General features: G+C 36.8%; 1 protein-coding gene across 10 annotated transcripts in view; it reads right to left on the reverse strand.

The window, feature by feature from the left end:
• Nucleotides 1–14,181, reverse strand: part of ECT2 (epithelial cell transforming 2) — a 56,479-nt gene extending 42,298 nt beyond the window's left edge. For 2 of the 10 annotated variants that reach the window (XM_065942568.1, XM_065942562.1), the window contains exons 1-11: nucleotides 14,014–14,147; nucleotides 8,932–9,083; nucleotides 8,227–8,306; nucleotides 8,025–8,117; nucleotides 6,328–6,510; nucleotides 4,908–4,997; nucleotides 3,762–3,869; nucleotides 2,762–2,835; nucleotides 1,987–2,117; nucleotides 1,729–1,844; nucleotides 1,572–1,634 (exon numbers count right to left, since the gene is read on the reverse strand). In XM_065942568.1, coding sequence (XP_065798640.1) covers nucleotides 1,572–1,634; nucleotides 1,729–1,844; nucleotides 1,987–2,117; nucleotides 2,762–2,835; nucleotides 3,762–3,869; nucleotides 4,908–4,997; nucleotides 6,328–6,510; nucleotides 8,025–8,117; nucleotides 8,227–8,306; nucleotides 8,932–9,061 — 1,068 coding nt within the window. In that variant the 5' untranslated portion in view covers nucleotides 9,062–9,083; nucleotides 14,014–14,147. Of the gene's footprint in view, nucleotides 1–1,571; nucleotides 1,635–1,728; nucleotides 1,845–1,986; nucleotides 2,118–2,761; nucleotides 2,836–3,761; nucleotides 3,870–4,907; nucleotides 4,998–6,327; nucleotides 6,511–8,024; nucleotides 8,118–8,226; nucleotides 8,307–8,931; nucleotides 9,084–13,726; nucleotides 13,867–14,013 lie in introns of those variants that run through there. The other 8 variants (XM_065942571.1, XM_065942569.1, XM_065942564.1 and 5 more) reach the window with 7 other exon arrangements.
• Nucleotides 14,182–27,338: the final 13,157 nt, after the last annotated feature.

Genomic DNA, 27,338 nt, shown 5'->3' on the forward strand with positions numbered 1-27,338 from the left:
AAGAACAAAAGAAAAACACACTTAAGAATCTGACAAAATCTGAGTTTTGCACAATAATTTTATAACTACACATTTTTCCACATAAAAGCTGTTTCATAAAACATAATGATCAAAGGACTATTGTGATTATCTAACCACTAACACCTAGTTCTTTTCCTCCACAGTAGTATTACCATTACATAATTGCCTATAAGCTTGTTTACAATCTACTCTCCATCAGACCATAAATACCGGGAAGGCAGGGACCATTCATTCATATTTTGTTCACTGTATCTCTGGCATTTAGCACAATGCCTGGATACAATGCTCTTCAATATTTCTCAAATATCACTTGACTTTTTTAACTGTGCTGTCTTTAAAAATGCATCGACGACGCTCCACGAGGGCTTTCACTAATTGAGGTGGGCAGGGGCTACTCTGAGCTACAGTGCTGGGGCTTCTCACTGCAGCGGCTTCTCTTGTTGCAGAGCATGGACTCCAGGCTTGTGGGATTCAGTAGTTGTAGCACATGAGCTTAGCTCTCCCACAGCATGTGGAATCTTTCCGGACCAGGGATCAAATCCATGTTCCCTGCATTGGCAGGCGGGTTCTTAAGCACTGGACCGCCAGGGAAGTCCTACCACTAGATTTTTTTCAGAATTCTCTCTTACAACCTGAGGCATATTTTTTTTTTAAACTTTATGCTCAGAAACTTACATTGAGAATAAGCACCCAAACAGAACACAACAGAGTACATATTTAGATTTTATAGAAACATAATAAATGCATATTTCACCTTCAACATTCCATTCAAAATTATTAAATCCCAAACTGAAGTAAATTTTCCCTTGAAGCCTGCTTCTATATCTTTCTGTCACATTCTGGTGAACAACACTGTTTTCACCAAGATCCAGCAATAAAGGCTGGATTTTCCTTGCCTATAATTCCTTCTACTACAGTCATTTTTTTAATGACATCTCTCCCCATTCTTCAGTTACTCCAAAACTTACAGAACAAATCAAAATGCTTTAACATATTAAAAACTTGATTCTGCCTATTTAGTCAGCTTTATCTGTTGGCCTTCTTTCCCACACTCTTCTCTGAAGCCATACTTTTAATGTACTTTTAAGCTTTCATATCCTCTCCCACCTGCTGTCTAACATGAATGTCCTTACTAAGTTAGCCAAGGAAGATGACTCAGCATTTATTTTTTCAATCCTGCCTGAGTCTCTGAGTTAGCTAGTAGTTAGAATACATACATTGCTCAATTATGGCACATTTCATTCTGTACTGTAATTGTATGCACATCTCTTTCCTTTAAGGTTCTAAGTTTTTGAAGATAGGGATGTTATGGTTTATAATGGGATCACCAAGAATTAGCATAGAATGACATAGATTAAAATAAGATCCAATATATGGTCTACATAGACTATCCCTCAATATCCAACTGTTTAATTATTCTGACATTCCTAAACATGACAAAAAAAACATGATCTATGTGCTAATTATCCTAGGTTCTTTTGGAATAAAAAAGTGTCATCTTCATATAATCAAGCTCACAGAACAAATGAAAAAAGGGACAAACAGCATACCTTTTCATATAAATACATAGTTTCTCCAGCTCGGGCATCCATTTGAATGCTTCCCCAGAACCACTAGTGGAAAGAACACTTTAATTAAGAATTTATCTCATCAGAAAAGCTATTACTAATGTTTTTTAAAAACCACTCTTATTTTACAATTACTTGCCTCTTGTTTCACAACATAAAGTTTCTTTGAAGGTTCAAATGGCAGTTCTTTCACTATATTCTCTTCAACTATAAGGTGAGTGCATCTTTCATCTCCAACTGGTAAATAGTTTCCTCCTAAAATGGAAAGCATACAAGCTACATAAGACCAACTGTTTATCCCCAGGCCCAAATTTTTTAAAGAGACATATTCTCGAAGAAGTGATTAGCAAGAGTAGGGAATAAAATATGTTAGCTTTTAAATTATGCTGAATACTACCTTGCATTTTAGTCATTTCTTCCATATTGGTTTTCTCTTCATCCGAAAAACCCAGGAAACTTAAAATGCAATCTTGAAATGGAGGAACTTTAAATTCATTTCTAAAGTCATCAACTGATGCACAGAAGTCCCTAAAAACAAAGTACACTCTCCTAAAACCAGCTTAACTAAAATTCAATATAAGTAAAGCAGATCAATTTATAAATCTACAGTAACTTGCAAGGTTTTAGCATAATCCATTTATTGAAAATATTTTACATTAGGTCCTGAAATGTTCATAAAAACTACAGTTAAAAAAAAACTGATGTGTCCTCAATCATCCCAGAAGTAACTTCCCACACAGTTTAATCAGAGCTAATTGTTACAAGATGCAAATATCTACTCTGTACATGAAATTGTATATGTATTCCAGGGGTTCTATAGTTTCATAAAATTATGAAATGCAATTACCACTTAAAATGTAACCAGACAAATATAAGAAAAAATATAGCACAACCTAAACATCCAGATTCAGTAAGCTATTACCTAATAATTTTAGAATGTTTTTATTGGTTATTAAATTATTTTATAAAGTTCAAAGATATCATAGATGTCTTTCCATTTTCAATAATTATAATAATAATAAAAAACTTTGTTCTTCCTATACTTTATTCCCTAAGCTTCACAAAGACTGAATTAACTTTTCATATATTAATTTATGAATTTTGGGCACATGGGTTTCCTAATGACATGTGATTGATTCACGTAATTAACAACTGAATTTCTAAATACTTACTGTTCATTCCGCCTTTCCCAAGCTTTATAAATCCATTCTGGTTTCATAATTGGAGTACCTAGGCTCACAGCTACCTAAAAACATAAACATTAATTATGATGAATTTTTACCTTAAATAACTGCATTCCTATAAAATATAAACAATTATAATTACATTCTTAGATCACTGCCCATCTGCTTTGTAACAAAATATAAAGAAAAATTAAAGAAAAAACTATATTTCCATCATACAATTTAGGTTAAAATAACTTCCAAAACAAGTTCCACAAGGTCCAAGCTGTTTCATTTTATTTTAAATAAATACATCTCCCAAGCTGATTCAGTTCATCTTTATTACATTTCTATTTCCCTGTTTACTTTCTTAGAAGTATAAACCCCCATGATAGCACTAAGAGTTTAAGAGAAAATACCTGATTAGTTCACAAAATCTTAGATATGAATTCTAAGTATACCTCCCAGGAATTCAACATTACCCTAAACTTACCATTTGCTACATATATACACTGATGGAGGGTGACAACAAAGTGATAAACTCTTCAAGTGCAATCTTGAACTAAGACTTTAATCCTAATAAAAGTATTTTCTCCTGTTCTATAATTTTCACAAGTTAAACCTTGGAACTGTTTTATAAGAACAAAGTTTTGCTCTTAGATAAGAGAGAAATACCTGCCCTCATCACCTTCTGACCCCCTTACTCACCAACACTCATAGTAATTCTTCCCTAATATTACTCATCTGCCTCCTAAAATGTTATTCACTTACCAACCTCCACTATCCTAATCATCTTTCAAGACCTAACTCAAGCTCCACTGCCTCTTTCAAACCTCAGAGGCCACACTTCTATGATTTAAAAATTTTTACCAAACACACATATAGCAAAAATTGAATTTCTGATCCTCAATAAACTGTGAGAGAAATAGACAAAATGAGAACATTATCATTATATCCACTACCAAACAGTGCTACATTGAAGTACACAAAAATACTAAAATTTACATACCCTGAATTTTTCTCCTTGTGTACAATTTGCCACCAAATGTGTAACTTTCGAATTAAAGTCTTTTCGAATAACTCCACCCATGTGATGAGCCAATGTCACCAACCTGACCTCAAAAGAAGAAGCAAACACTGGTTTTTTTGATTAATATGAACAAAATTTTAAACTATGTTTATAGTGCATTTAGCATATACTGATTTCTATTTATAAGGTACATAAAAGAATTTTTATAAAGTTTATGTTAAAAATTAAAGATTCATTTGCCTTATTGGCATAGGCAAAAATCATACAGAGAGATAAGTTAGTTAAGATGAACATACAAAAGTAAGTTAATTAAAGACTGGCTTTCACACAAGTGAAAAAGTAAATATATTTCTTCTCAGAGGTGGGTGGTGAAGTAGAAAAGCTTGTTGCTTTGCCAGGCAAAGGGGGACACAACAGGCTTGTGTCCCAAAAAAATATATGTCCTCAATTTATTACTTTTTAAAAGCCAGGTTGCCATCACATCAAGATTCTTCCCACAATATCCCATTAGCTTCAACATAAATAATTTTACAGATCAAAAAAAGAAGTTTCTATGAATTCTCTAGAGCAATGAGAATACTTTAAGACTAGATATACATAACAAAAAATAGCAATGCATAAACAAAAACTTCAAATAATGCGCTAATAAAATACTTAAAAAGACAATTTAAACAGATAGTTACTAAGTTTTTCTAATTCACAGACCAGCCACCCTAGACAAAACATTTGCTTGTTTACAAGGCTCTTCAGAGTGTTTCTTCACAAAGTTTAAGACCTAGTATACTCATAGTTGGCTTCCCAGGTGGCTCAGACATAAAGCGTCTGTCTGAAATGTAGCAGACCCAGGTTCAATTCCTAGGTCAGGAAGATCCCCTGGAGAAGGAAACGGCAACCCGCTCCAGTACTGTTGTCTGGAAAATTCCAAGGATGGAGGAACCTGGTGGGCTACAGTCCATGGGGTTGCAAAGAGTCAGACACGACTGAGTGACTTCACTTCACGTTCATAGTAATTACTCCTTCAATATTTTAAAAATAAAATCATGATACAACTACCCAAAAAAAGCAAATTTAAATTTATTTTGCTAGAGAAAATATTCTTTGACTAGAATGTTTTAAAATACTTACTAGCTCTTCTTTCTTCCTGAATCCAGTAAAACATAATACTAGATTCATCATGCTGGTACAATAGAGTGGGCGACATGAAAATGGCAAAGGCTGAAGGATACAATTTTAAATCTGTGAGATTCTCTATAGCAAAAATAGAAAACATCTTTCTAAACTAAACATATTTCCCTCTCTTGCCATTTAACATTCCCAACCCCAAAATATACTTGCATCTTTCAATATGTAACAAATTGCAAGGACCAATTTCACAATAAAAATTTCCCATGATTTCCCATATCATATTTGATACACATACTCTAAACACACTTTACTACTGCCAAGTAAAATATAAATATCCATACCCAAACCTTTATTTCCAAAATGTACTTTGATACATGAGGTATTGTCTATAATAAAAGATTTCCATATACTACTGTAAATGCTTCAAGTTAAAGTTAAAAGAGGTCAAAAATATTTTTCTAATAAATACTGATCATACATATACTTGAACCAAATATGATTCCAACTTTTCAGCTAAAAAATGGAGACAGTAAATAATTTAACAAATCATTTTATCTATCTATATAAGAAAGAGAATGCTTAAAAACAGATATAAATTTAATTCCCACTATTAGGCAGAAATATACTTTTCCATAATCTTGGCCTTTAAAATGTTTATGTGTTTTTTGAAAACAACACTTCTGAATCAAAACAGAGAATTAAAAGATTATCATGTGCTCATTATTAGTATCTATAATAAAAGAAGCACAAAGACCCAAGCAGTTTAAAGTTAATAAGGCAAGCTTAAGAATGCCAAAACAGAGCAATAAAATAAGTATTAACTCTACCACAACTTAACTGAAATGCTATTCAAAAACAAAAAGCTAAAGTAATTTCCCTAATTTATCAGTAGAAACTGATAAAAATGCAATTGTGGTAGCTATGTAGAGGAAAATTAAAGTTTATGTATTTATATATACACATCATTGGTACTCAGGTTTAAAGCAAATTATTTCTTTCCAAGTTACTGCAGGTATTAAGATTTTGTATATACATATGATATTCCTTGGGCTTCCCAGGTGGTGCTAGTGGTAAAGAACCTGCCTGCCAATGCAGGAGATGTAAGAGACGGGAGTTTGATCCCTGGGTTGGGTTCGTTCCTTGGGTTGGAAAGGAACCCTGCCTGGAGAATCCCATGGCCTGGTGGGCCAAAGTCCATAGGGTTGCAAACAACTGAAGCGACTTAACACGCATGCACACACATATTATTTATGATTAAAAGACTTTTGAGTTCTTAGTAGGGAGTACTAGAGTAGTCACTACTATTTCTATTCCAAATATTTTATATTCTCAACAATTAATGAGATTTTTCTACATAAAAATTCATTAATAAAATTTTATTAACCTTGAAAAGTTATAATAAGCATATATTCTTTCTTACCTCTCCATTTTCTGCACAGTTTAATACAACTGGTGGTCCAATAACTCTACAATCAGCCTTGTATAACTCATTAAAGACAGAATCCTGGAAGTCCATGACTATGAATACATTTTCAAATTCTGGAGACTCCAAACTTTTAAATTCTTCAACTGATTCCATCTTTACAAATGGTACTTTAATTTCCTTGATTTTTTCCATGGAGTTATTAAGAAATAAAATTTATATATTATAAAATCAATTATAAATCTCTCTAAACAAGACCCCAAAATCAACTCAGTATCATTTTTATTTGTGTATTTGTAGAAATGTAGAAACTTAAGTTTTAAATCATACAATGAGCATTATACTTAATAGTGAACTGTCATATTTCTTTAGTTATTTATATAAACATATCTCTACATTAAGATTTTAAATTTTGAAAATTATTATAAAGGAAAATTATTGAAAGGAAAATTTTGAAAATTATTATAAGTTTCTGACATGACTTAGTAGTCATTATAAAGCATCCAGTATGGATATAAAAACAGGGATGATGAATTTTTAAGTACATGTATTTTGATAGTGGCATGCCTTAGAAAGATATCCACAGTTGCTTTTAATTCTGACTGAGAAAATGATGCCATACGCATAGTTCTTCCTCCACAAATTATAGTCAGAAAAAAAGGAAAAAATACTATGACATGTAACATCTACAAAAAGTTCAGTTTATATGAGGGAAATAAGAGAAAGATAAGAAAATATGGCAGCAACTACAACATTGTATACACAGGATACAAAAAGGCAACTGTGTAATGTACATCGCTGAAAAAGAATGAAGATAGTTAAGTGTCTACATGACTTGTGTAAAAAAAACAGAACCATTTAAAAGAAAATTCAAATGGATGAGTCAATATTTGGGCTTTACTTTCCAGGCTGATGTGAAGGAATGAATTGTGTATCCCAAAACTCATGTTGTATCCCAAAACCCCTGTACCTCAGAATGGCCTTTCAAGATGTAATAAAGGTTAAATGAAGTCACATGGGTGGATTCTAGTCAGACTGGATTAGTGGTGGATAGGTGTCCTTATAAGAGAAGGAAATCTGGACATACAAAAGAGATATGCATGCACAGAAGATAAGGCATGTGAAGATAAAGCAAGAAGATGGCAGTCATCGACAAGCCAAGGAGAAAGGCCTCAACAGAAATTAAACCTGCTGGCACCTTGATCTTGGACTTTGGCCTCCAGGAAAGTGAGAAAACATATTTCTATTGTTTGAGCCACCCGAAACCCTCACAATCTAGTATTAGCTGGTATAGGGAATTAGAAATATTTCATACAGTGAGGTAAGTTCCCTGATGACTGTCAAATATTGACTTGCAATTGTGGAAGTAAAGCAAGAATTTAGAATAAAATTAAATTATTCAGAAAAAAGTAGAGTTTAAAGTATTAGATCTTCACAAATACATAAGTGAAATGCCATTTAAATTTAACAATGCCAAATTACTCTATAAGGATTTCATTATTTATAGAACATTATAGTTTGAGGTTTCAGAAACATCCAAATTTTAAAATAAATGTCATAGTTTTCATTAATCTAGCTTCAGAGTGCTCAAAGTATACCTCGTGTCTACTTTAGGCCCAATCACCATTAAGTGGACTATAGAATACAATCAAAGGAAGTGCAGCATGCCACATGCAATGAAATGCTTGACCTACCATATTAACAATACTTTTTATTAATTTTTCATCCGATTTTCCAGGACAACTTTCTTTTATCTTTATAACAGGGACTTCCATTATTTTAATAGTCTGTGGAAAAGAGACTTAATTATGAGATTAAGAAAACTATAAATTTATTTATGCACCGATGGAAGGAAAATAGTCTCTTTCAAAAAAATAAAAAGCTAAATCTCCATACCTTTAAGGCTTTTATAAGTTCTTCTTGTTTTCCAGCTTCTTGAACCAGTATGACTCTTGTTTCAATCTGAGGCATTTCTTCTATTAAAATTAAAAATGTTTAAGTAAAACACTTTTATTATTCACTAACATCGAAATCAGTAGTCTCCAACTCCTTTTTTGGCTGTATCTGTAATGTTTTTCATCTTTAAGATAATAACATTCCTCGAAATTAAAATGACTTAATTCCTAGCTTTTTTAAAAAATCTGATCAGGTATCATTTCAGAAGAGAAACATACTGTATTATAAACAAAGTATTCAAACATTAGTACTCTTCATAACCAAAGAAAGCATTCACTAACTTGCAGAGTCATCCTCTTAAATAGCACATACAACTTTAGGAAAGATAGGTTTACACAGTGGAAAGGAAAGAAGTGGCTCTTCACCTGACCAGTCCTAACTGAATATATTCTAGCTAACAATATTGCAGCTAGATTGCCCTCACGTACAGCAAAAGCAATATCCAACAAGACGCCCTCTCCTTCGAAGTTGGGAAATGCCAAACAACAATAAAAAAATTTAGTGTAATGGGTTTTTGTTAACAAATCTTTACTGAATGGCTGTACCCTAACTTAACAATATTACAGTCAAATCATAAGAAAATCGCTAGTTAGTAAGTTTAGGATTAAGAGTGATTTGGCATTTTAAAGCAGGTAACATGTTTACCTTCAACACATGAAGTAGATCCAATAAATAAGTTGTCCTTAGAAGTTTCGGCAACTTTAGAATCAAAAATGGAAGAGTCTGCCAAGCTTGTACTGCCAGTAATGGATGTTAATGCACTATTATCAGCCATTGTTTGTTCTCTTCTATGATGGCTGAAAAAAAAATTTAAATAAAGTTACAAAAAATGAACATAATTGTTAGGCAAAAACAAGCATTAGTACCTACAACTTACAAGAAATATCATTGCCCATTTTTTAAAAATACTGAACCAAAAGAAGTCACTCAACTTCTCTGAGGCTGTTTGCTCTTTTTTATCTGTAAAATAAAGATACTCATACCTGACTCATAGAGATATAGCAAAATAACAATGTACCAAAAGTACATTATATGTATAAAAGTACAAAAGTACAGGATATTACCAGACAGTCAAAAAGTACTCAAAATGTACTCATAAATACTATGCTACCTCCCCCTCCATACCTTTGCCCTCATCCAAACTATTTCTCTTCCTATTTTCACTTATCATGTCACCATCATCATCCCCTAAATAAATCCGAGTCAAAAACCTGATCCATCCTTACTCTTTCATCTACCTCATTTGCCCTCCCCTAAATGGTGTTGGAGAAGACTCTTGAGAGTCCCTTGGACTGCAAGGAGATCCAACCAGTCCATCCTAAAGGAGCTCAGTCCTGGGTGTTCATTGGAAGGACTGATGCTGAAGCTGAAACTCCAGTACTTTGGCCACCTCATGAGAAGAGTTGACTCATTGGAAAAGACTCTGATGCTGGGAAGTATTGGGGGCAGGAGGAGAAGGGGATGACAGAGGATGAGATGGCTGGATGGCATCACCGACTCAATGGGCATGAGTTTGAGTAAACTCTAGGAGCTGGTGATGGACAGGGAGGCCTGGCGTGCTGCGATTCATGGGGTTGTAAACAGTCGGACATGAGTGAGCGGCTGAACTAAACTGAACTGAAATTGCTATCAATCCCTCAAGCATCTCTGTATCTCTGGGATCTGGCCAGTCTTTTTGTGGCCAATGCCACATGCCCACTTGATGAAAAGCAACAGTTCCAGACAACTGTCTCTATCACCAGTTTCTTCAGAGGTCACGATCCACATGGTTTTCAGGGTATGGTTCTAAAAATAAATGTGACCATGTTACTTCCCTGCTTCAGACTTGCATGAGAAGGGCTCCTTAGACAATCAAGTTCAAATTCACCGTCCAGTTTACACTTTCGCCCTAGTCCACCTATTTAACCTCACCTCCTCTATTTCCCCAAGTCCACATGGACTGTACTGCTCCAGCCACAAAGGATTTCCCAGAATTTTGCAAACAATTTACTTCACACCTACTTGCATTTAACAGGGCTCAGTTCTTCTCCTAGCATGTCTTTCAACCCATCACACCACTTATCTTCTGTAGATTTCTCCAAACTTCTCAGGTATAACTGGACTGCTCCCTTATCTGTATTTTCATATTACTTTACAAAAGTTTCTCCTCTAAAAGATTTCAGAGACAATAACAAGTGTCATTATGATCCTGGACTATGAAAGGAAAATTCTTTCTTTTTTAAATTTCCAGGACTTAAAGAGTTGAAACGTTAAGCAAACCGGGAATAAAGAAAAAGCTGAATAGACCTTCATCAATTCAAACTGGAGTTTTTAATGTAAGTTTATTGTCTTGAGGTAAATTTCCAGAATATTGGGCAAATACAAAGAAGAGGCCCCATCTTATCTAAAGGTGCATACCTTTCCTACATTTCTCAGAATAAAAAAATATACAAATAACTTTCACTATATTTTTAACAAAGTAATGTTTAAAGTATTATTAGCCTCATTTCTGCAAAGTGATATCAAATAGTGTGACAAGGTACACACTAGCAGTAATAGACTTAAGCATGATTATTAAGTGCACTAACATATTAGTTGCTTCAAAGTCAAGCAACTCAGCTTCCAGTTTCAACTCTGCACTTAGTAGGTTATGCCTCAGTTTCCACACCAGGAAAAGGTAACAGTACAACTCAAATCCGGTTGTGATAAACTTGATGTCTTTACAAGAGTGACAATTATTCATTCTCATGATGCAGGGAAATATTGAAGGCAGGAGGAGAAGGCGGGAGGACAACAGAGGATGAGATGGTTGGATGGCATCACTGACTCAATCAACATGAGTTTGAGCAAGCTCTGGGAGCTGGTAATGGACAGGGAAGCCTGGTGTGCCACAGTCCGTGAAGTTGCAAAGAGCTGGACATGACTGCGTGACTGAACTGAACTGATAACATTCACAATGTAAACATTTCTCATTGTTTTACCATACATCCACATCACTCATTATGTAAAGGCTTCCCAAAGGAGAGCTCCAAAAGTTGTTAGTAAAAGTCTTAGAATCAGGAATAAACTCTATCCAGCCCTTATTTTTCTGTTAAGTCTCTCACACTTAAATGTTTCTAGTGAAAAAGAAACGCTCTAAACAGGCTTTCATTTCAAGTCCCTTAAAAACATGTTAATAAGAAAAATCCACCACAACTACTAACCTGTATACTACAACTACTGAAGCCAGGGCCCAACTACTGATTTCTGTGCTTGGCAACAGAAGCCACCGCAGTGAGAAGCCAGGGCACCACAAGGAATGAAGAGAGCAGCCCCAGATCACTCACCACAACTAGAGAAAGACCACATGCAGCAAGGAAGACCCAGCACAAACAAAAATAAAAGTTTTTAAAAAGAAAGAAAAATCAAGAGATGACTGCTGCTTTAAGGAACATAAGAGTGAAGTCTTTAATAAATCAAAAATACCATGAGCTCACATTTTTTCACTTATGCCTCTCTGTTCAAAGACCATCAAAACAGGGAAGTAATTAAAAAGTAAAATTGTCTCTGATGACACTATATATGATCAGTTTATTGCCAAAACAGCTTTCAGTCAGTTCAGCTGCCCAGTCATATCTGACTCTTTGCGACCCCATGAATCGCAGCACGCCAGGCCTCCCTGTCCATCACCAGCTCCTGGAGTTTACTCAAACTCATGCCCATCGAGTCGGTGATGCCATCCAGTCATCTCATCCTCTGTCATCCCCTTCTCCTCCTGCCCTCAATCTTTCCCAGCATCACGGTCTTTTCAAATGAGTCAGCTCTTCTATCAGGTGGCCAAAGTATTGGAGTTTCAGCTTCAACATCAGTCCTTCCAATGAACACCCAGGACTGATCTCCTTTAGGATGGACTGGTTGGATCTCCTTGCAGTCCAAGGGCCTCTCAAGAGTCTTCTCCAACACCACAGTTCAAAAGCATCAATTCTTCAGCGCTCAGTTTTCCTTATAGTCCAACTCTCACATTCATACATGACCACTGGAAAAACCATAGCCTTGACCAGATGGACCTTTGTTGACAAAATGATGTCTCTGCTTTTTAATATTCTGTCTAGGCTGGTCATAACTTTCCTTGCAAGGAGTAAGCATCTTTTAATTTCATGGCTGCAGTCACCATCTGCAGTGATTTTGGAGCCCAGAAAAATAAAAGTCAGTCGCTGTTTCCACTGTTTCTTCATCTATTTGCCATGAAGTGACTATGCCAAAGCTTTTGACTGTGTGGATCACAATAAACTGTGGAAAATTCTGAAGGAGATGGGAATACCAGACCACCTGACCTGCCTCTTGAGAAACCTGTATGCAGGTCAGGAAGCAACAGTTAGAACTGGACATGGAACAACAGACTGGTTCCAAATTGGGAAAGGAGTATGTCAAGGCTGTATATTGTCACCCTGCTTATTAAACTTATATGCAGAGTACATCATGAGTAACGCTGGGCTGGACAAAGCACAAGCTGGAATCAAGATTGCTGGGAGAAATATCAGTAACCTCAGATATGCAGATGACACCACCCTTATGGCAGAAAGTGAAGGAGAACTAAAAGGCCTCTTGATGAAAGTGAAAGAGGAGAGTGAAAAAGTTGGCTTAAAGCTCAACATTCAGAAAACTAAGATCATGGCATCTGGTCCTATCACTTCACGGCAAATAGATGAGGAAACAGTGGAAAACAGCTTTAACATTTAGAAAAAAGATGCATGCTAAAGTTACCACATATCAACAGTTTGATTACAAACTGAAAAGCACTAATCATTTTTTCACATTCATGTATTCTGTAAGCTTTTAAGATAAACACAAAAAAAATCAGTGTTCATAAACCCATACAGATTACTTTTCATCTGAGAACATAATCAGAGTTTCTAACTAAATACAACATATGTCTCTTTCCATAACAAAGATAAAATTTGTCATTTAAACAAGTTTCCTTTTATTTTTTTAGGCAATCATCGTTCTGGGTGGAGGAGCTAAATGCCATACTGGACATGGTGGTGGTGTTATTGACAATAACACTGTTCACACTAGGTAATACTGTCATTAACAAATAACTTTTATTTAACCAATTTGTGGGACTGTTCTAAACCTTTTACTTGCATTCATGTAGTCTTTGCAACAATCCTGAGGGGCAGGTACTATTATTATATTCATTTTACAGATAAAGAAACCAAGAGCAGAGAGATAAACTTCCCCCAGGGCATACAGTTGGCAAAACAAACATTCAATTCTGAGCTGATTTCAGAGGCTGCGCTCCTTAAACCATACCCATCTGTACGCGGGGTGGAGAAACGGAAAGGGCTGGCATTTCACATTAAATACTAAAAACTAAAGATGCCAGGAAGAATCCAAGAATGAAACCACTAAGGAATCTGAGATAAGCCCCCAAAGGCCGCAGCTGCCGGCCCCCAGATCCGCAGAGCCCGTTGTGGCTTACCAACACCCCCTTTCCGACAACTCCCCCCTTTGCCCAGGAACTCTTTCGGAAAAAATATCCAAGCCGGCAAGCGATGACGAAGCAGAGCAGCCAGGAGGACCTCCAGTTCCCACTCCGCAACCCGGCCCCGCTGTTGGGAAGCCGGCGGGGTGGTTTCCCGAGCCGGGAAGCCGGGGCTGGGCGCTCCGGAATTCGCGGTCACCGGGGCGGGGCCGCGGGACACAAGCACAGCGGCCCACTGCTCTGGGGACGCCGGCCCACTCCCCACCTCCGCCACGCGCACCCACAGAGCCCTCACCACTCTGAGGAAGTTCCACCTTTTCAAGCACAGGTCCCGCTCACCGTTACCGCCATTCCTCGCCGGCCGCGGCCACAGCCAAAGCCAATTCAAAAAGTGAGTCGCTCTCTCTAAAAGCCATGCCGATTGGCGCGTGATGTCAACCTCCTTCCCATTTGCTGGAGTCTCCAGAGGGGCGGTGATTGGCCGCCGCGCTCCTCCCCGCAGACGCTGACGGATTGGTCGTGCGAGTGTTTCAAATAAACCCAACGGCTCCGACGTCAGAACGTCCCGAATTTGTAGAGAAGCGCCGGGGCGCGACCAGGAGGTGGCGGTAGAGGAACCTGGGTTTCTGTGGGCGTGATTAGCAGGTGTGTCTGAGGCTACCGCTTGTTTACCCGGTAAATATCTCGTTTCCTAGGGAGAGGTTGAGTGGATTTTCCGTCCCCTCAGGGTTTTTGTTTTTTTTTTTTCCTCATGGATTACGCTCCGCCAGATCCCTTTAATGTAACCTGTGCCTTGACAGATGAATTTTTCCTCAGTGGTTCCTGTGAGTTGTAAGATTTTTCTGCCTGTATGCTTCCGGCTTCAGGAATTTAAACGAGGGTTAAGGGGTTTAGAGTCTGGTAGTCTCGTGGTGTCCAGGACATGGGAAGTTAGAGTCTCTCCAGCTGCACTTTCAGAAGCCGCTTATTTATATCCTGACGTATGTAAAGCACTGTGCTCTGGGCTAGGGAATTTCAAGCATGATTAGAATAAATTCTTAGTGTTTCTAGCTCTTTTTAAGTATATAAACTCGCATTTGAAGAAATGTAAAAATATGGCACCAGATTCTAGAATTTTCTGAAGCCAAAGTAAATTGTTTCCTGCTGCACCCCCTCTTCCTCGAGGTCTTTGCTGCTTTCCTCTGAAATCTAGCCAAGAATTTATCATTTTTCCTATAATTCCTATTGCTATAAAGAAAGTCTTATTTTCTTTGTTTTCTATTAATAAATATAATGCTCTGTGCCACAGTGTCTTAAAAAAAACACTCCTCCCAAAGGTGAGTTTTGCGTACTTTCAACCTATTTGCTGGTTAAATAAAGGCAGAAAGGAAAATCCGTTGCTAAAATATTAAATTTGGACAAGAGAAGGAAAACATACTTTGTAATGGAACACTTCCTAACATCGCAAACAGATCCTCAGTATTTAGAATTTTTCCTAATTTTGTCAGGCCACTTTAGAATGCCTGAAAAGCATGTGATGCATTCCACAAAATGAGTGAAGCAGTGTGGTAATTACTGGTTTCCTTCTTCATAACTGAAGAATATTTACCTTCAGCCCTCCACTTAATGCCATAATAACCGTTACAGCAACGGCTTCCCTGCAGCCTCCGCCTGCAGTGTAGGAGACACAAGAGACACAAGTCCAATCCCCTGTCTGGAAGATTCCCTGGAGAAGGAAATGGCAACCCCTGGAGAATCCCATGGATTGAGGAACTTGGGGGGCTATAGTCCTTGGGGTCGCAAAGAGTTGGGCATGATTTGAGCATGCACGTGAAGGTTAGGGCAAAAGCAAAGAGAAACAGTCCCTGAAATTTCACACCCAGACACACACAGCTATCTCACTGTGGAATGTACTTTTGTATTTACACTAGGGTGTGCCCAGCATTCCAGAAGGCCTCCAGACTGAAAAGATTTTAAGCTAATGAGGAAAGAGTGGAACATAGCTGAGCATACACACAGTGAAGAGAGCATCTTATTTCCTCTGTGTATTGTTTCCTGTTAGGCTTTGTACACAAATTTATTGATTTCCTACAATGTATCACCACACAAATTGTATGATAGCCTAAGAAAAGTTATACTTGATTTTTTTGGCCCCACAACATGTGGAATCTTAGTTCCCCAGCCAGGGACTGAACCCATGACCCTTGTATTGGAAGTATAGTCTTATAAAAGGACGATTACCTCATTACTGTTGTTGTGAGGATTAAAATTTGATATGTATAATTAAAACATAGTCTTAGCAACCAAACAACAGCAACAAAGCGTATAATAAACATTCAATAGATGTTAACTGTTACTGTTATTTTTACTGTTACTCTGGCTGCTGCTGGTGCTATTACCACTACCGTTAACTCAGCTGCAGCCCTATAATTACCTGATGGGACTGATGTTTTCTACACTACCTCCTCAACTCTGACCACAGGAGCAATGGCTCCTATATTTCTGTTCCCTTTGCCTCATCATTTCCCCAGCCACAAATCCTACCACCTACCGGACCAAGCTTGTTGTAGCAAAGACCTCCATCACATTCTTTTCCTACCAGAGAGAGGACAGTCCTTCCACACCAAACCTGATCTCTCTTCTCTTTTAAGGGAAAGCTTGCAGTGCTCATGATGTCTCCTCTTGTCTGGAAGATAAGGCCATCTTGATGCTGGCCTTGGCCAGTCTTCTGTCCTCTTCCAAGGCAGGTCCCAGCCAAGATTTTTTATGTGAAATGTGTCTCTTCACCTTCACTGGAAATGTAGTTTTGAATGCATATATCAAGGGGACAAAACTGTTTACAGTCCAGGATAGATAGATCAAAATGAGAACTTCCCTGAAAGAATAGACCATTTAAAAAATTTTTATGTCATTCACAAGATGCTGAATGAACAGGTTTCAAACAAAACTACTACAAAAATTGAATTAAATTTAAGTACTTAGTATATTAAAGTGTGTGACATTCTCATCAAGCAATAAGATAATTTCTGAGGTGGGGAAATGAAATGTAGAAGATAGAACTACTGAAATTCTTCCTTTGGAGGATCAGCTTCCCCCCCTCCATCTCTGAATTAAGTGACACACTGGACCATCTTTCCTGACTTAATCTTATACGTTTTTTTACTTCAGTTTATCCCCTCCTCTTTGTGTATAGTTTCTTTCTTTACTCCCTCCCTTGTCCATCTCCATCTTCTTTTTTCATCAGTACTCCTTCAGGGCAGCAGAGAAGGGGGGTTAGAAAAGTTAGTTTAGAATTATGGAATATCTCTCCACCCTATACCCCCCCACACACTTTCACAAATATGCACATTGCCCATGCCATCACTCTTCAAATCAGAATGAACAAGATTTCTCATAGCTTTGTGGTTTGTTCTTATCTGCTAATAAGAACTAGTATGTCTAAAAGAATTATTAAATTTGTTGCAATAAATGGGCAATATTCACTGTGATAAACTTTGTTTCTGTTACCTAAAGGTGTGATGAAATATGTTACAATTTCTAGCTTTTATTTTTAAGTATGAAATGTCATCCACCAATAATACTATTTTATAGTAAATTTTAATATTTCATTATAGGATTAAATGTTTTACCATAACTAGATATTGTAATGGCACACAGAACTCATGTAATTGTTTTTCTCCTGTATTGTCATACTTTTCCCCTCAAAGCATTTATGACATGCATAACTATATATAAAGCCACAGCAGGTAGAGATACAAAGATTCCGTTTCTCTAAGAATTTATCATTTAAGATTTTTGTTTCAAAATCTTTAATGAGTAGCCATGGAATTCTGTACTTTCTTGAAGTACAGTCATTACGTTTTCCAATTAAACTGTCATATTTCCAAGTTGGTTTTAATATAGCATCTTCTAACTTGTCATCTCTGCCTGTGAAACAAGCTTTAGAAATTATAATCACTGTGATACAGAAGAAGTTATTATACACCTCAATAGTCAGTAATTAGGATATGAATCATTGCTTTATTTTTATGAATCATTAGGCTATAAATCACTTGAATAGATTTGCAAGACTATACAAATTTACCACTTAAAGTTTCACTTGAACAAATAGAATTAGCTTTCCTTGATGAAGCAAGCAGTTTCTAAATATGATGAGGCCATTTTTTCAATTATGTAATTTGATTAGTAAAATTTTAGTGGAAAAAGAAATTTCAGTTCACTAGTCTCATTCTTTCTTTTACAAATGAATATTACAAAGGCCTACAACATAAAGCTTATATTCCTTTACCAAGGTCAGGTAACTAGTTAATGCCAAAACCAATATCAAAAATTTTATTTCTATTAATCTGTTTTGTCTTTTATTAAATTAAAGATACTAACTAATAATACTAATTTATATTTCACATTAAACTTAAAAGTTGTTGTTTAGCTGCTAAGTTGTATCTGACTCCTTTGTGACCCTATGGACTAGAGCTCACCACACTCCTCTGTCCATGGGATTTCCCAAGCAAGAGTACTGGAGTGGGGTGCCATTTCCTACTCCAGGGGATCTTCCCGACCCAGGGATCAAACCTGCATCTCCCACACTGTCAGGTGGATTCTTTACCACTGAGCCACCTGGGTAGCCCAAACTTAGAAGTACCAATATATTTATTCATACTGCTTATATATTTTATTTTTTAATACATTAAGATGCTTTCAATCCCATAAGAGCCTTGTTAGTCATGTTCACCAATGTATTGATCTCTAGCACCTAGCAACGGTTCCTGGCACATAGGATGTTCTCAAAAGTTATCGCATGAATAGCATTGTAATTGATCTCCAAGAATCCATATTGCCTTCCTCTAATTAATTATCCAGTCTGCATTCAGAGTGACATTATGCAAATCCAAACTCATCATATCACTATCTCCTTAAAACCCTTCAATCCTACTAGGCTTACATGACCTGACCTCTACTCATTTCCAGCTTCATCTTATACCATGCTCACTTTCTTCCTCTTGAGTTCTATTCCTGCCTTTCTTCTCAAAGATTTTTGCATCTACTCTTCTCTCTACCAATTCCTTTAATCCTCATTCTTTTAACTTAGAGTAGGCGACATCTACTCATCCTTTTAGCATTTGTTCACTTATTATTCCCTGGAAGGTCTTTTCTTACTACCCACACCATCAGAAGCCTCATTATACAGCACCCAGCACCATGACTGTCTCTTTTGTGGTACTTATCAAAGATGGGATTATTGAATTTATGTCTGTCTCCTCTAGTATCTAATCTACATCAAAGGGAAAATGTCTTTTTGTTCATCATTTTATCCATGTGCTTAGCACATAGAAGACACTCAATTAAATATTTGTTGAAATAACAAGTAAATGAATTAATGATTGAATTTATTTTTATTATAAGATCACTGATACCTTTTCTATAAAATAATAAAAAAAAGGTTTCTTTTCTTCATTTTGGTCATGCAGCTTGAAGGATCTCAGTTCCTTGATGAGGGATTGAACCCAAGTCACAGCAGTGAAAGCTCAAAATCCTAATCACTAGACCACTCCCCTAAAAGAGCTTTTCTATTATTTTTATTCCAGTTCAGTTCAGTTTAGTCACTCAGTCGTGTCCAATTCTTTGCAATCCCGTGAACTGCAGCACACCAGGCCTCCCTGTCCATAACCGACTCTCAGAGTTTACTCAAACTCATGTCCACTGAGTCGGTGATGCCATCCAACAATCTCATCCTCTGTTATCCCCTTCTCCTCCTGCCTTCAATCTTTCCCAGCATGAGAGTCTGTTCAAATGAGTCAGTTCTTGCATCAGGTGGCCAAAGTATTGGAGTTTCATCTTCAGCATCAGTCCTTCCAATGAATATTCAGGACTGATTTCCTTTAGGATGGACAGGTTGGATCTCCTTGCAGTCCAAGGGACTCACAAGAGTCTTCTCTAACACCACAGTTCAAAAGCATCAGTTCTTCAGGGCTCAGCTTTCTTTATAGTCTAACTCTCACATCCATACATGACTACTGGAGAAACCATACTTTGACTAGATGGACCTTTGTTAGCAAAGTATTGTCTCTGCTTTTTAATATCCTATCTAAATTAGTCATAGCTTTTCTTCCAAGGAGCAAGCATCCTAATTTCATGGCTGCAGTCACCATCTGCAGTGAATTTGGAGCCCCCCAAAATAAAGTCTGTCACTGTTTCCACTGTGTCCCCACTATTTGCCATGAAGTGATGGGACTAGATGCCATGATCTTAGTTTTCTGAATGTTGAGCTTTAAGCCAACTTCTTCACTCTCCTCTTTCACTTTCATCAAGAGACTCTTTAGTTCTTCTTCACTTTCTGCCATAAGGATAGTGTCATATCTGGTGGTGCATATCTGAGGTTACTGATATTTCTCCCAGCAATCTTGATTCCAGCTTGTGCTTCATCCAGCCCAGTGTTTCTCATGAGGTACTCTGCATATAAGTTAAATAAGCAGGGTGACAATATACAATCTTGACGTACTCTTTTTCCTACTTGGAACCAGTCTGTTGTTCCATGTCCAGTTCTAACTGTTGCTTCCTGACCTGCATACAGGTTTCTCAAGAGGCAGGTCAGGTGGTCTGGTATTCCCATCTGTTTCATAATTTTCCACAGTTCATTGTGATCCACACAGTCAAAGGCTTTGGCATAGTGAATAAAGCAGAAATAGTTGTTTTTCTGGAACTCTCTTGCTTTTTTGATGATCCAGGTGATGTTGGCAATTTGATCTCTGGTTCCTCTGCCTTTTGTAATCCAGCTTGAACATCTGGAAGTTCATGGTTCATGTACTGTTGAAGCCTGGCTTAGAGAATTTTGAGCATTACTTTACTCAAACTATTGTGAGTGTGTGAGATGAGTGCAATTGTGTGGTAGTTTGAGCATTCTTTGGCATTGCCTTTTTTAGGGATTAGAATGAAAACTGACCTTTTCCAGTCCTGTGGCCACTGCTGAGTTTCCCAAATTTGCTGACATATTGAGTGTAGCACTTTCACAACATCATCTTGAAATAGCTCAACTGGAATTTCATCACCTCCACTAACTTAGTTCGTAGTGATGCTTCCTAAGGCCCACTTGACTTCACATTCCAGGATGTCTGGCTGTAGGTGAGTCATCATAGATGAGTGACCACTCCCCTAAAAATGGTTCTATTATTTTTACTTTAATCCATATTTATGACAATTTTTCAGGAAAAATTAAGCAGCATATTTCCACAATTAATAAATTTACAGAAGGATAAAATAATTTACATGTTTAATTGAAAGTTGAGTGTATTACCAAAGAATAGAATGATTTTTATACTGTATTTAGCCCAACTATAAATGGATAAGAGTTAATACTAAGGGTATGAAACTGATCAGATAAAATGTGCCATTGTTTATGAATATAGGTAATTATCCACGTCAAAAATTCAGTTTTCCTGCAACCTACACTTTGATACATTATACACTAATACTTATAAATTGCCTGTTCCATACTATCAACTGACTTGTAAACATCCAAGTTATCCCAAAGTGATTCTGTCTTCATTTTAGTTTTGACAGTAACTCCATCTCTGTAAGGTAGTATTTACTATGACAACAATTTGAATACTTTGATTATACTTAGAAATCCTTTGTTGCTGCTGTTTAAGTGAATGGAAAAAATGTAATTGCAATTCAGTTGAAATAAAAATGGAACATAGGCCATCAAAAAATTGTGGATATTTGGCCTCAATTGGCATAGACATTTAGCATAAGCAGACTTACTGTGGGCTTAATAATAGAGGAAAAATTATATGTAAGAAATAATAGAAATGCATTGGGAAATATTTTAAAGGTGAAATAGTGTTGTGATATTCAAGTGCGTAATGCAACTATATATAAATCCCATGCCTAGAAAAAAATTAACATAAATGAAATATACAAAATGTTGTTAGTGCTTGTATCTTGATTGTTGCATTTAGGGAGATTATTTCTTTCTCTCCTTTCCCTGTTTTTTTTTTTTTCCTGTACTCTTCCAATTTTCTATCATGACTGTTTTAGTGGATAGTTGTTTTCCTGGCTGTTGAACCCTTCCTTCCTAAAAATGGTGATTTCCCTTTTGAGGAATTCCTCATTGAATATGGTTTTAATGGGAGGTAATGTTTGTCTGTTACCATAGATTTGAGTGCAGGCATCCCCTTCCCGTGATTAGAGCTCAGTCAATCTTATGCTTTCTCAGAGAACATTAAATTTTTAGCATGTGCTGAAGATATGGAAGGGCTTCCCTGTGGCTCAGATGGTAAAGAATCTGCCTGCAATGCAGAAGACCTGGGTTAGATCCGTAGATCAGGAAGATCTGCTGGAGAAGGGAATGGCTACCCACTCCAGTATTCTTGCCTGGAGAATTCCATGAACAGAGAAACCTGGTGAGCTACAGTCCATGGGGTTGCAAAGAGTTGGACACGACTGAGACTAACACAGACGTACAAACATGTGGAGAGGGTTAAGGATCATATACATTCTAATAGCTTCAACAGTATGCAGAGCAGATACTTTGGGTACAGTAATCTTGGCTTATGTTTCTACTGCCTATATCTCTGGAGCTCTCTAGCTTCTGCCCATTTCTCAAGGTTGACCCTTATACTGATTCTGTGAATTTGCAAAGTAAATTAAATCCTTTTTCACTTCAAGATAGTTTTGGTGCCAAGTTCCAGTGAGGATGTGGAGTAACATGACCTCTTATACATTGCTGGTGTGGATGTTTCTTACAAAGTTGAACACAATTGCCAAAAGACCCAGTAATGCCATTCTTATGTATGAGAGTCTTTTTTTTCCCCACTCTCAAGATCATAGCTTATTTATTACTTCAGATAAAAAGATAGTATGCATATTAGGGAATCTTAAAATTCAACTCTGGAATTATACACCATCTAATACTTTTGCATTGAATGTTAACCCCCAAAAAAATCTCTAAACACCTGAAGGTCCCATTAGAAACATGAACTATGGTAATTAAAAAATTGACATTTAATTTATTCAATATTTAGTATTTACATAATGAAGCCAGTGGTAATAAAGAAATAGTAAAAAGCAAACTTTAAAAAGCAAGGATTTATATTCTTACAATATGCTAATTATCATAATTGTATGTAAAAATTAAAACATAACAGAACTTTCTGTTACAAAATTCTTTATCATCTGAGTTGTAGTCATTACTTGCTAACAATTTACATGCAACATCTGTTAGCACTGATACTTGATTTTTTCCCCCAAGAAAGTGTGAGTAGATATTTAAGAGCAGACATTAATTTACTTGTGGACAGAAAAAAATAAAACTGTATTTAAGATTAGCATTGGGGACTTTCCTGGTGGTCCAGCATATAAGACTCTGCACTCACAATACAGGGGACCCAGGTTCTATCCCTGGTCAGGGAACTAGACCCTGCATGCTGGCACAACTAAGAGCCCAAATGCCAAAATTAAAGGTCCTGCATGCCACAACTAAGACCCAGCCCAGTCAAATAATAATAGATTTTAAAAATAATCTTAAGAAAAGACTAGTACTCATCACTAGCCTCTTCTCTATAGAGTGATAAAAATAATAACACCAAAAAAAATTCCAAGATGGAGTTGCATAGGCAGAGAGAATCATGCATGGCACAGCTCAAAAAAATATTGAGACTAATCAGACACACATCTTTTCTCTCTTCTTCAATGATGAGAAGTGGGCTTGCCATCAAATTATAACAACTGTAACAAGTAAGTGGCACCAGATGTACAACTAATTAAATCTCGCAAAATACTGAGATGGGAAGGGGTGGTCAAGAGGAGGAACAATTTATATATTATTCAAACTATATACACCATAAGGCTTCCTGGTGGCTCAGACGATAAAGAATTCACCTGCAATGTGGGAAACCTGGGTTCGATCCCTGGGTTGGGAAGATCCCCTAGAAAAGGGAATGGCTACCCACTCCAGCATTCTTGCCTGGAGAATTCCATGGGAAGAGGAGCCTGGCAGACTACAGTCCATGAGGTCACAAAGAATCAGACACAACTGAGCGACTCACTTTCATATACAGCATAACTGGAATGAATGAAGCTCATCCCAAATGGGCTGTGAAACAATTAGACCTTTATAACCTTTATAACCTAAAATTATAACAAATGTAATAATACAATAGATTTATATAGGAGGCAACATCCAAGCAACCTTATATTATCTACTATGTTGTTTCCACTTAAAAATAATTTTGCTAAATATATATCTCAACTGAGCACTGTATATACAATATCCTAACAGATAGATATTTACCTTTGGTGAGTTAAAGACCTTTTGGTGACTTCTGTCTGATTTGCAGGCAGAATGCTACATGTACACACACATGTGGAAAAACTCAACCTGAGGTAATCCAAAAGATGTGCATGGGAGGAGACTTTGAGGAAATTTTATTCAAAATTGCTAAAACCTGGAAAAAAAAAACCCAAGTGCATATCATTAGTGAATGCATAAAAAGGAAATACAAAACCTGGGAAAATAATCAGCAGTTTACATGCAACAAAATGGATGACTCTTACAAGCATCATATTAAGTGGAAAAAAAAACCCAGAAACAAAAAATCTACATGTTGTATGACTCCATTGATGTGGCCTTCTGAAAAAGACAATGATAAAGGGACAAAAAATATATCAATGGTTGACAGGGTGAAGGGGTAGGAGTTGGTCTACTGCAAAATGGCACAAGAGAACTCTTTGGGATGATGGATGGAAGTACTCATGTCTTGATTTGGTGGCAGTTACACAAATGTACATCTTTGCCAAAAGTCATGAATTTTACTGTACTGAGTAATATTTTAATAAACGTGACTTTTAAGAAGAGCCAAATGGAAATTTTGGCATGGAAAATAAAATATCTAAGCTAAAAAATTAACTGGGTGGACTAAATAGTAGATTGTCATTAATAATAATAATTAGTGGGCTAAATAGTAGATTACCCCTACTGCACTAAGGAGAAGGATGGGCTTAGTAACAGAATGGAGTCAGTCAACTTGAAAATAAATCAATAAAAAGTATCCAATTGTAAGAACAAAGAGAAAATTTTTGGATAAACAATGAAAGCTTTTTGGAACCTGTGGGAAAGTATAACTATAATTGGAATCCCAGAAGGAGAGAGAGAAAGGGGGAAAATAATTTTAAGAAACAATGACCCATATGTTCTCAAATTTGGCAGAGACAGAGCTTTTGTCAGAAGAAAAAGTTTCTATTTCAAGACAAATTAGGATAAATACAAAGAATGACTTGCATATCACGGTCAAATTGTTGAAATCCAAAGAAGACAACATCTTAAAAACAGCCATGGGGGAAAAAAGACACATTACAAATAAGAGGATAACAATTTGCAAATAATACTGACTTCTCATTAGAAACTGTGGAGACCAGGAGACCAGTGGTACAACATTAAACAAATACTGAAAGAAAAAACTTAGTAGTTTTTAGTTTTAGTTTTTTTAGTTAGTACCCAAATTCTATATCCAGTGAAAATATCCTCCCAGAACGAAGGCACAATAAAGACATTTCAAGTAAAGGAAAACCAAGAATTAATTGCTAGCATACTGACATTACAAGAAATGCTAAAGAAAGTTTTTCAGGCTGATGATTCTACCCAGAAACTTTAATCCCCAGGAAGAAATGAAGAACTTTAAGAAATGCTAGGTAACTGAGTAAATGTAATTGAAATCTATTGATTTCTTTAAAACACAGATAACTGCTTAAAACAATATTTTCTTTTGCTTTTGTTTTCTTTGCCTTTTCTATGGGGTGAAATAGACATGAAATATATCTATAACAATGATAGCATAAGGAAAGGCAGGAGGTAGTGGGCTTTCTTGGTGGTAGAGTGGATAATGATCTTTCTGCCAAAGCAGAGGACAGATTTGAATCCTGGTTTGGGAAGATTCCACATGGCACAGAGCAGCTAAGCCTGTTCACCACGACTACTGAAGCTGGTGCACCTGGAGCTTATGCTCCTCAACAAGAGAAGACAGAACAATGAGAAGCCTGCACGCCACAATAAAGGGTAGCCCCCACTGTCCACAACTAGAGAAAGCTCACACACGGCGTATTAAAAAGCAGAGACAATTACTCTGCTGACAAGGTCTGTTTAGTCAAAGCTATGGTTTTACCAGTAATCATGTATGTATGTATGTGAGAATTGGACCATAAAGAAGGCTGAATGCCAAAGAATTGATGCTTTTGAACTGTGGTGTTGGAGAAGACTCTTGAGAGTTCCTTGGACTGCCAAGGAGATCAAACCAGTCCATCCTAAAGGAAATCAGTCCTGAATATTCATTGAAAGGACTGATGCTGATTCTGAAATTCCAGTACTTTGGCTAACTGATGCTAAAAGCTGATTCATTTGAAAAGACCCTGATGCTGGGAAAGATAGAAGTCAGGAGGAGAAGGGGATAACAGAGGGTGAGATGTTTGGATGGTATCACCAACTCAATGGACATGAGTTTGAGCAAGCTCTGGGAGATGGTGATAGACAGGGAGGCCTTGTGTGCTGCAGTCCATGGGGTCACAAAGTGTTGGACACGACTGAGAGACCAAACAACAAAAATATGCACAGCAATGAAGACCCAGCACAACCAAAAATAAATTATTTTTTTAGAAAAGAAAGACAGGAGATGGTAAATGAACTCCTATGGTTGCATAGTTTGCACATGTTGTTTTAACCTGTTTAGGCTGTTAGAACAAAGAGACTGGATGGTATACAAATGGTAGTAATTTATTGCTCACAGCTCTGTAGGCTGAAAGTCCAAAATCTGGGTTACAGCATGGTGAGGTGCTGGTGAAAACCTTCTTATGGGTTGCAGACCTCTGATTTCTTACTGTATCCTAACATGGTAGAAGGGAGAAGAGGTCTCTGTGCAGTCTCTTTTATAAGAAAAAGTCCCATTCATGAGGGCTTCACCCTCATTACATAAGCACCTTCCAGAGGCCCTACATTCTAACACTATTACATTGGGCACTGAGATTTTTACATATGAATTTTGCAAGGATGCAAACATTGAGACCATAGCACATGTTATGTGAAGTGGAGTATGAAAGTTGACTCTATACTGTAATCCCTAGAGAAAACACTAAGAATTCAAAGAGGCATAAATAAAAATGCAAAGAGGCAAAGAAAGATTGGGAAATCCCATGGACAGAGCAGCCTCGTGGGCTACAGTCCATGGGGTCGCAGTGAGTCGGACATGACTGAGCAACTAAAGCAACAAAATTCAAAAGCGTTTAAACCAGAAGAAGGCAGGAAAAAGGAAAAGAAAGAACAAAAAAGTGACAATCAAAAAAAAAAGTAATAAATGATAGATCTAAATCTGGAAGATTTAAACAGACACTTCACAAAAGGATACAAACTAATGGTAATGACCAAGACACACATAAAAAAAAAGTGCTCTGTGTCATTGGTCATCAGAGATATGCAAATAAACAGCAAAATGAAATTACACTGTACACGCATTAGAATGTAAAAAGACTGATAAATAAAAAAGACCCAGATTCCCCCACAGTCTGTCTCTCCCATCAGGAAGCTTCCACAAGCCTCTTAGCCTTATCCGTCAGAGGTCAGACAGAATGAAAACCAGTCACAGAA

Source organism: Muntiacus reevesi, chromosome 8 (assembly GCF_963930625.1).
Source record: "Muntiacus reevesi chromosome 8, mMunRee1.1, whole genome shotgun sequence".
Classification (NCBI taxonomy): domain Eukaryota; kingdom Metazoa; phylum Chordata; class Mammalia; order Artiodactyla; family Cervidae; genus Muntiacus; species Muntiacus reevesi.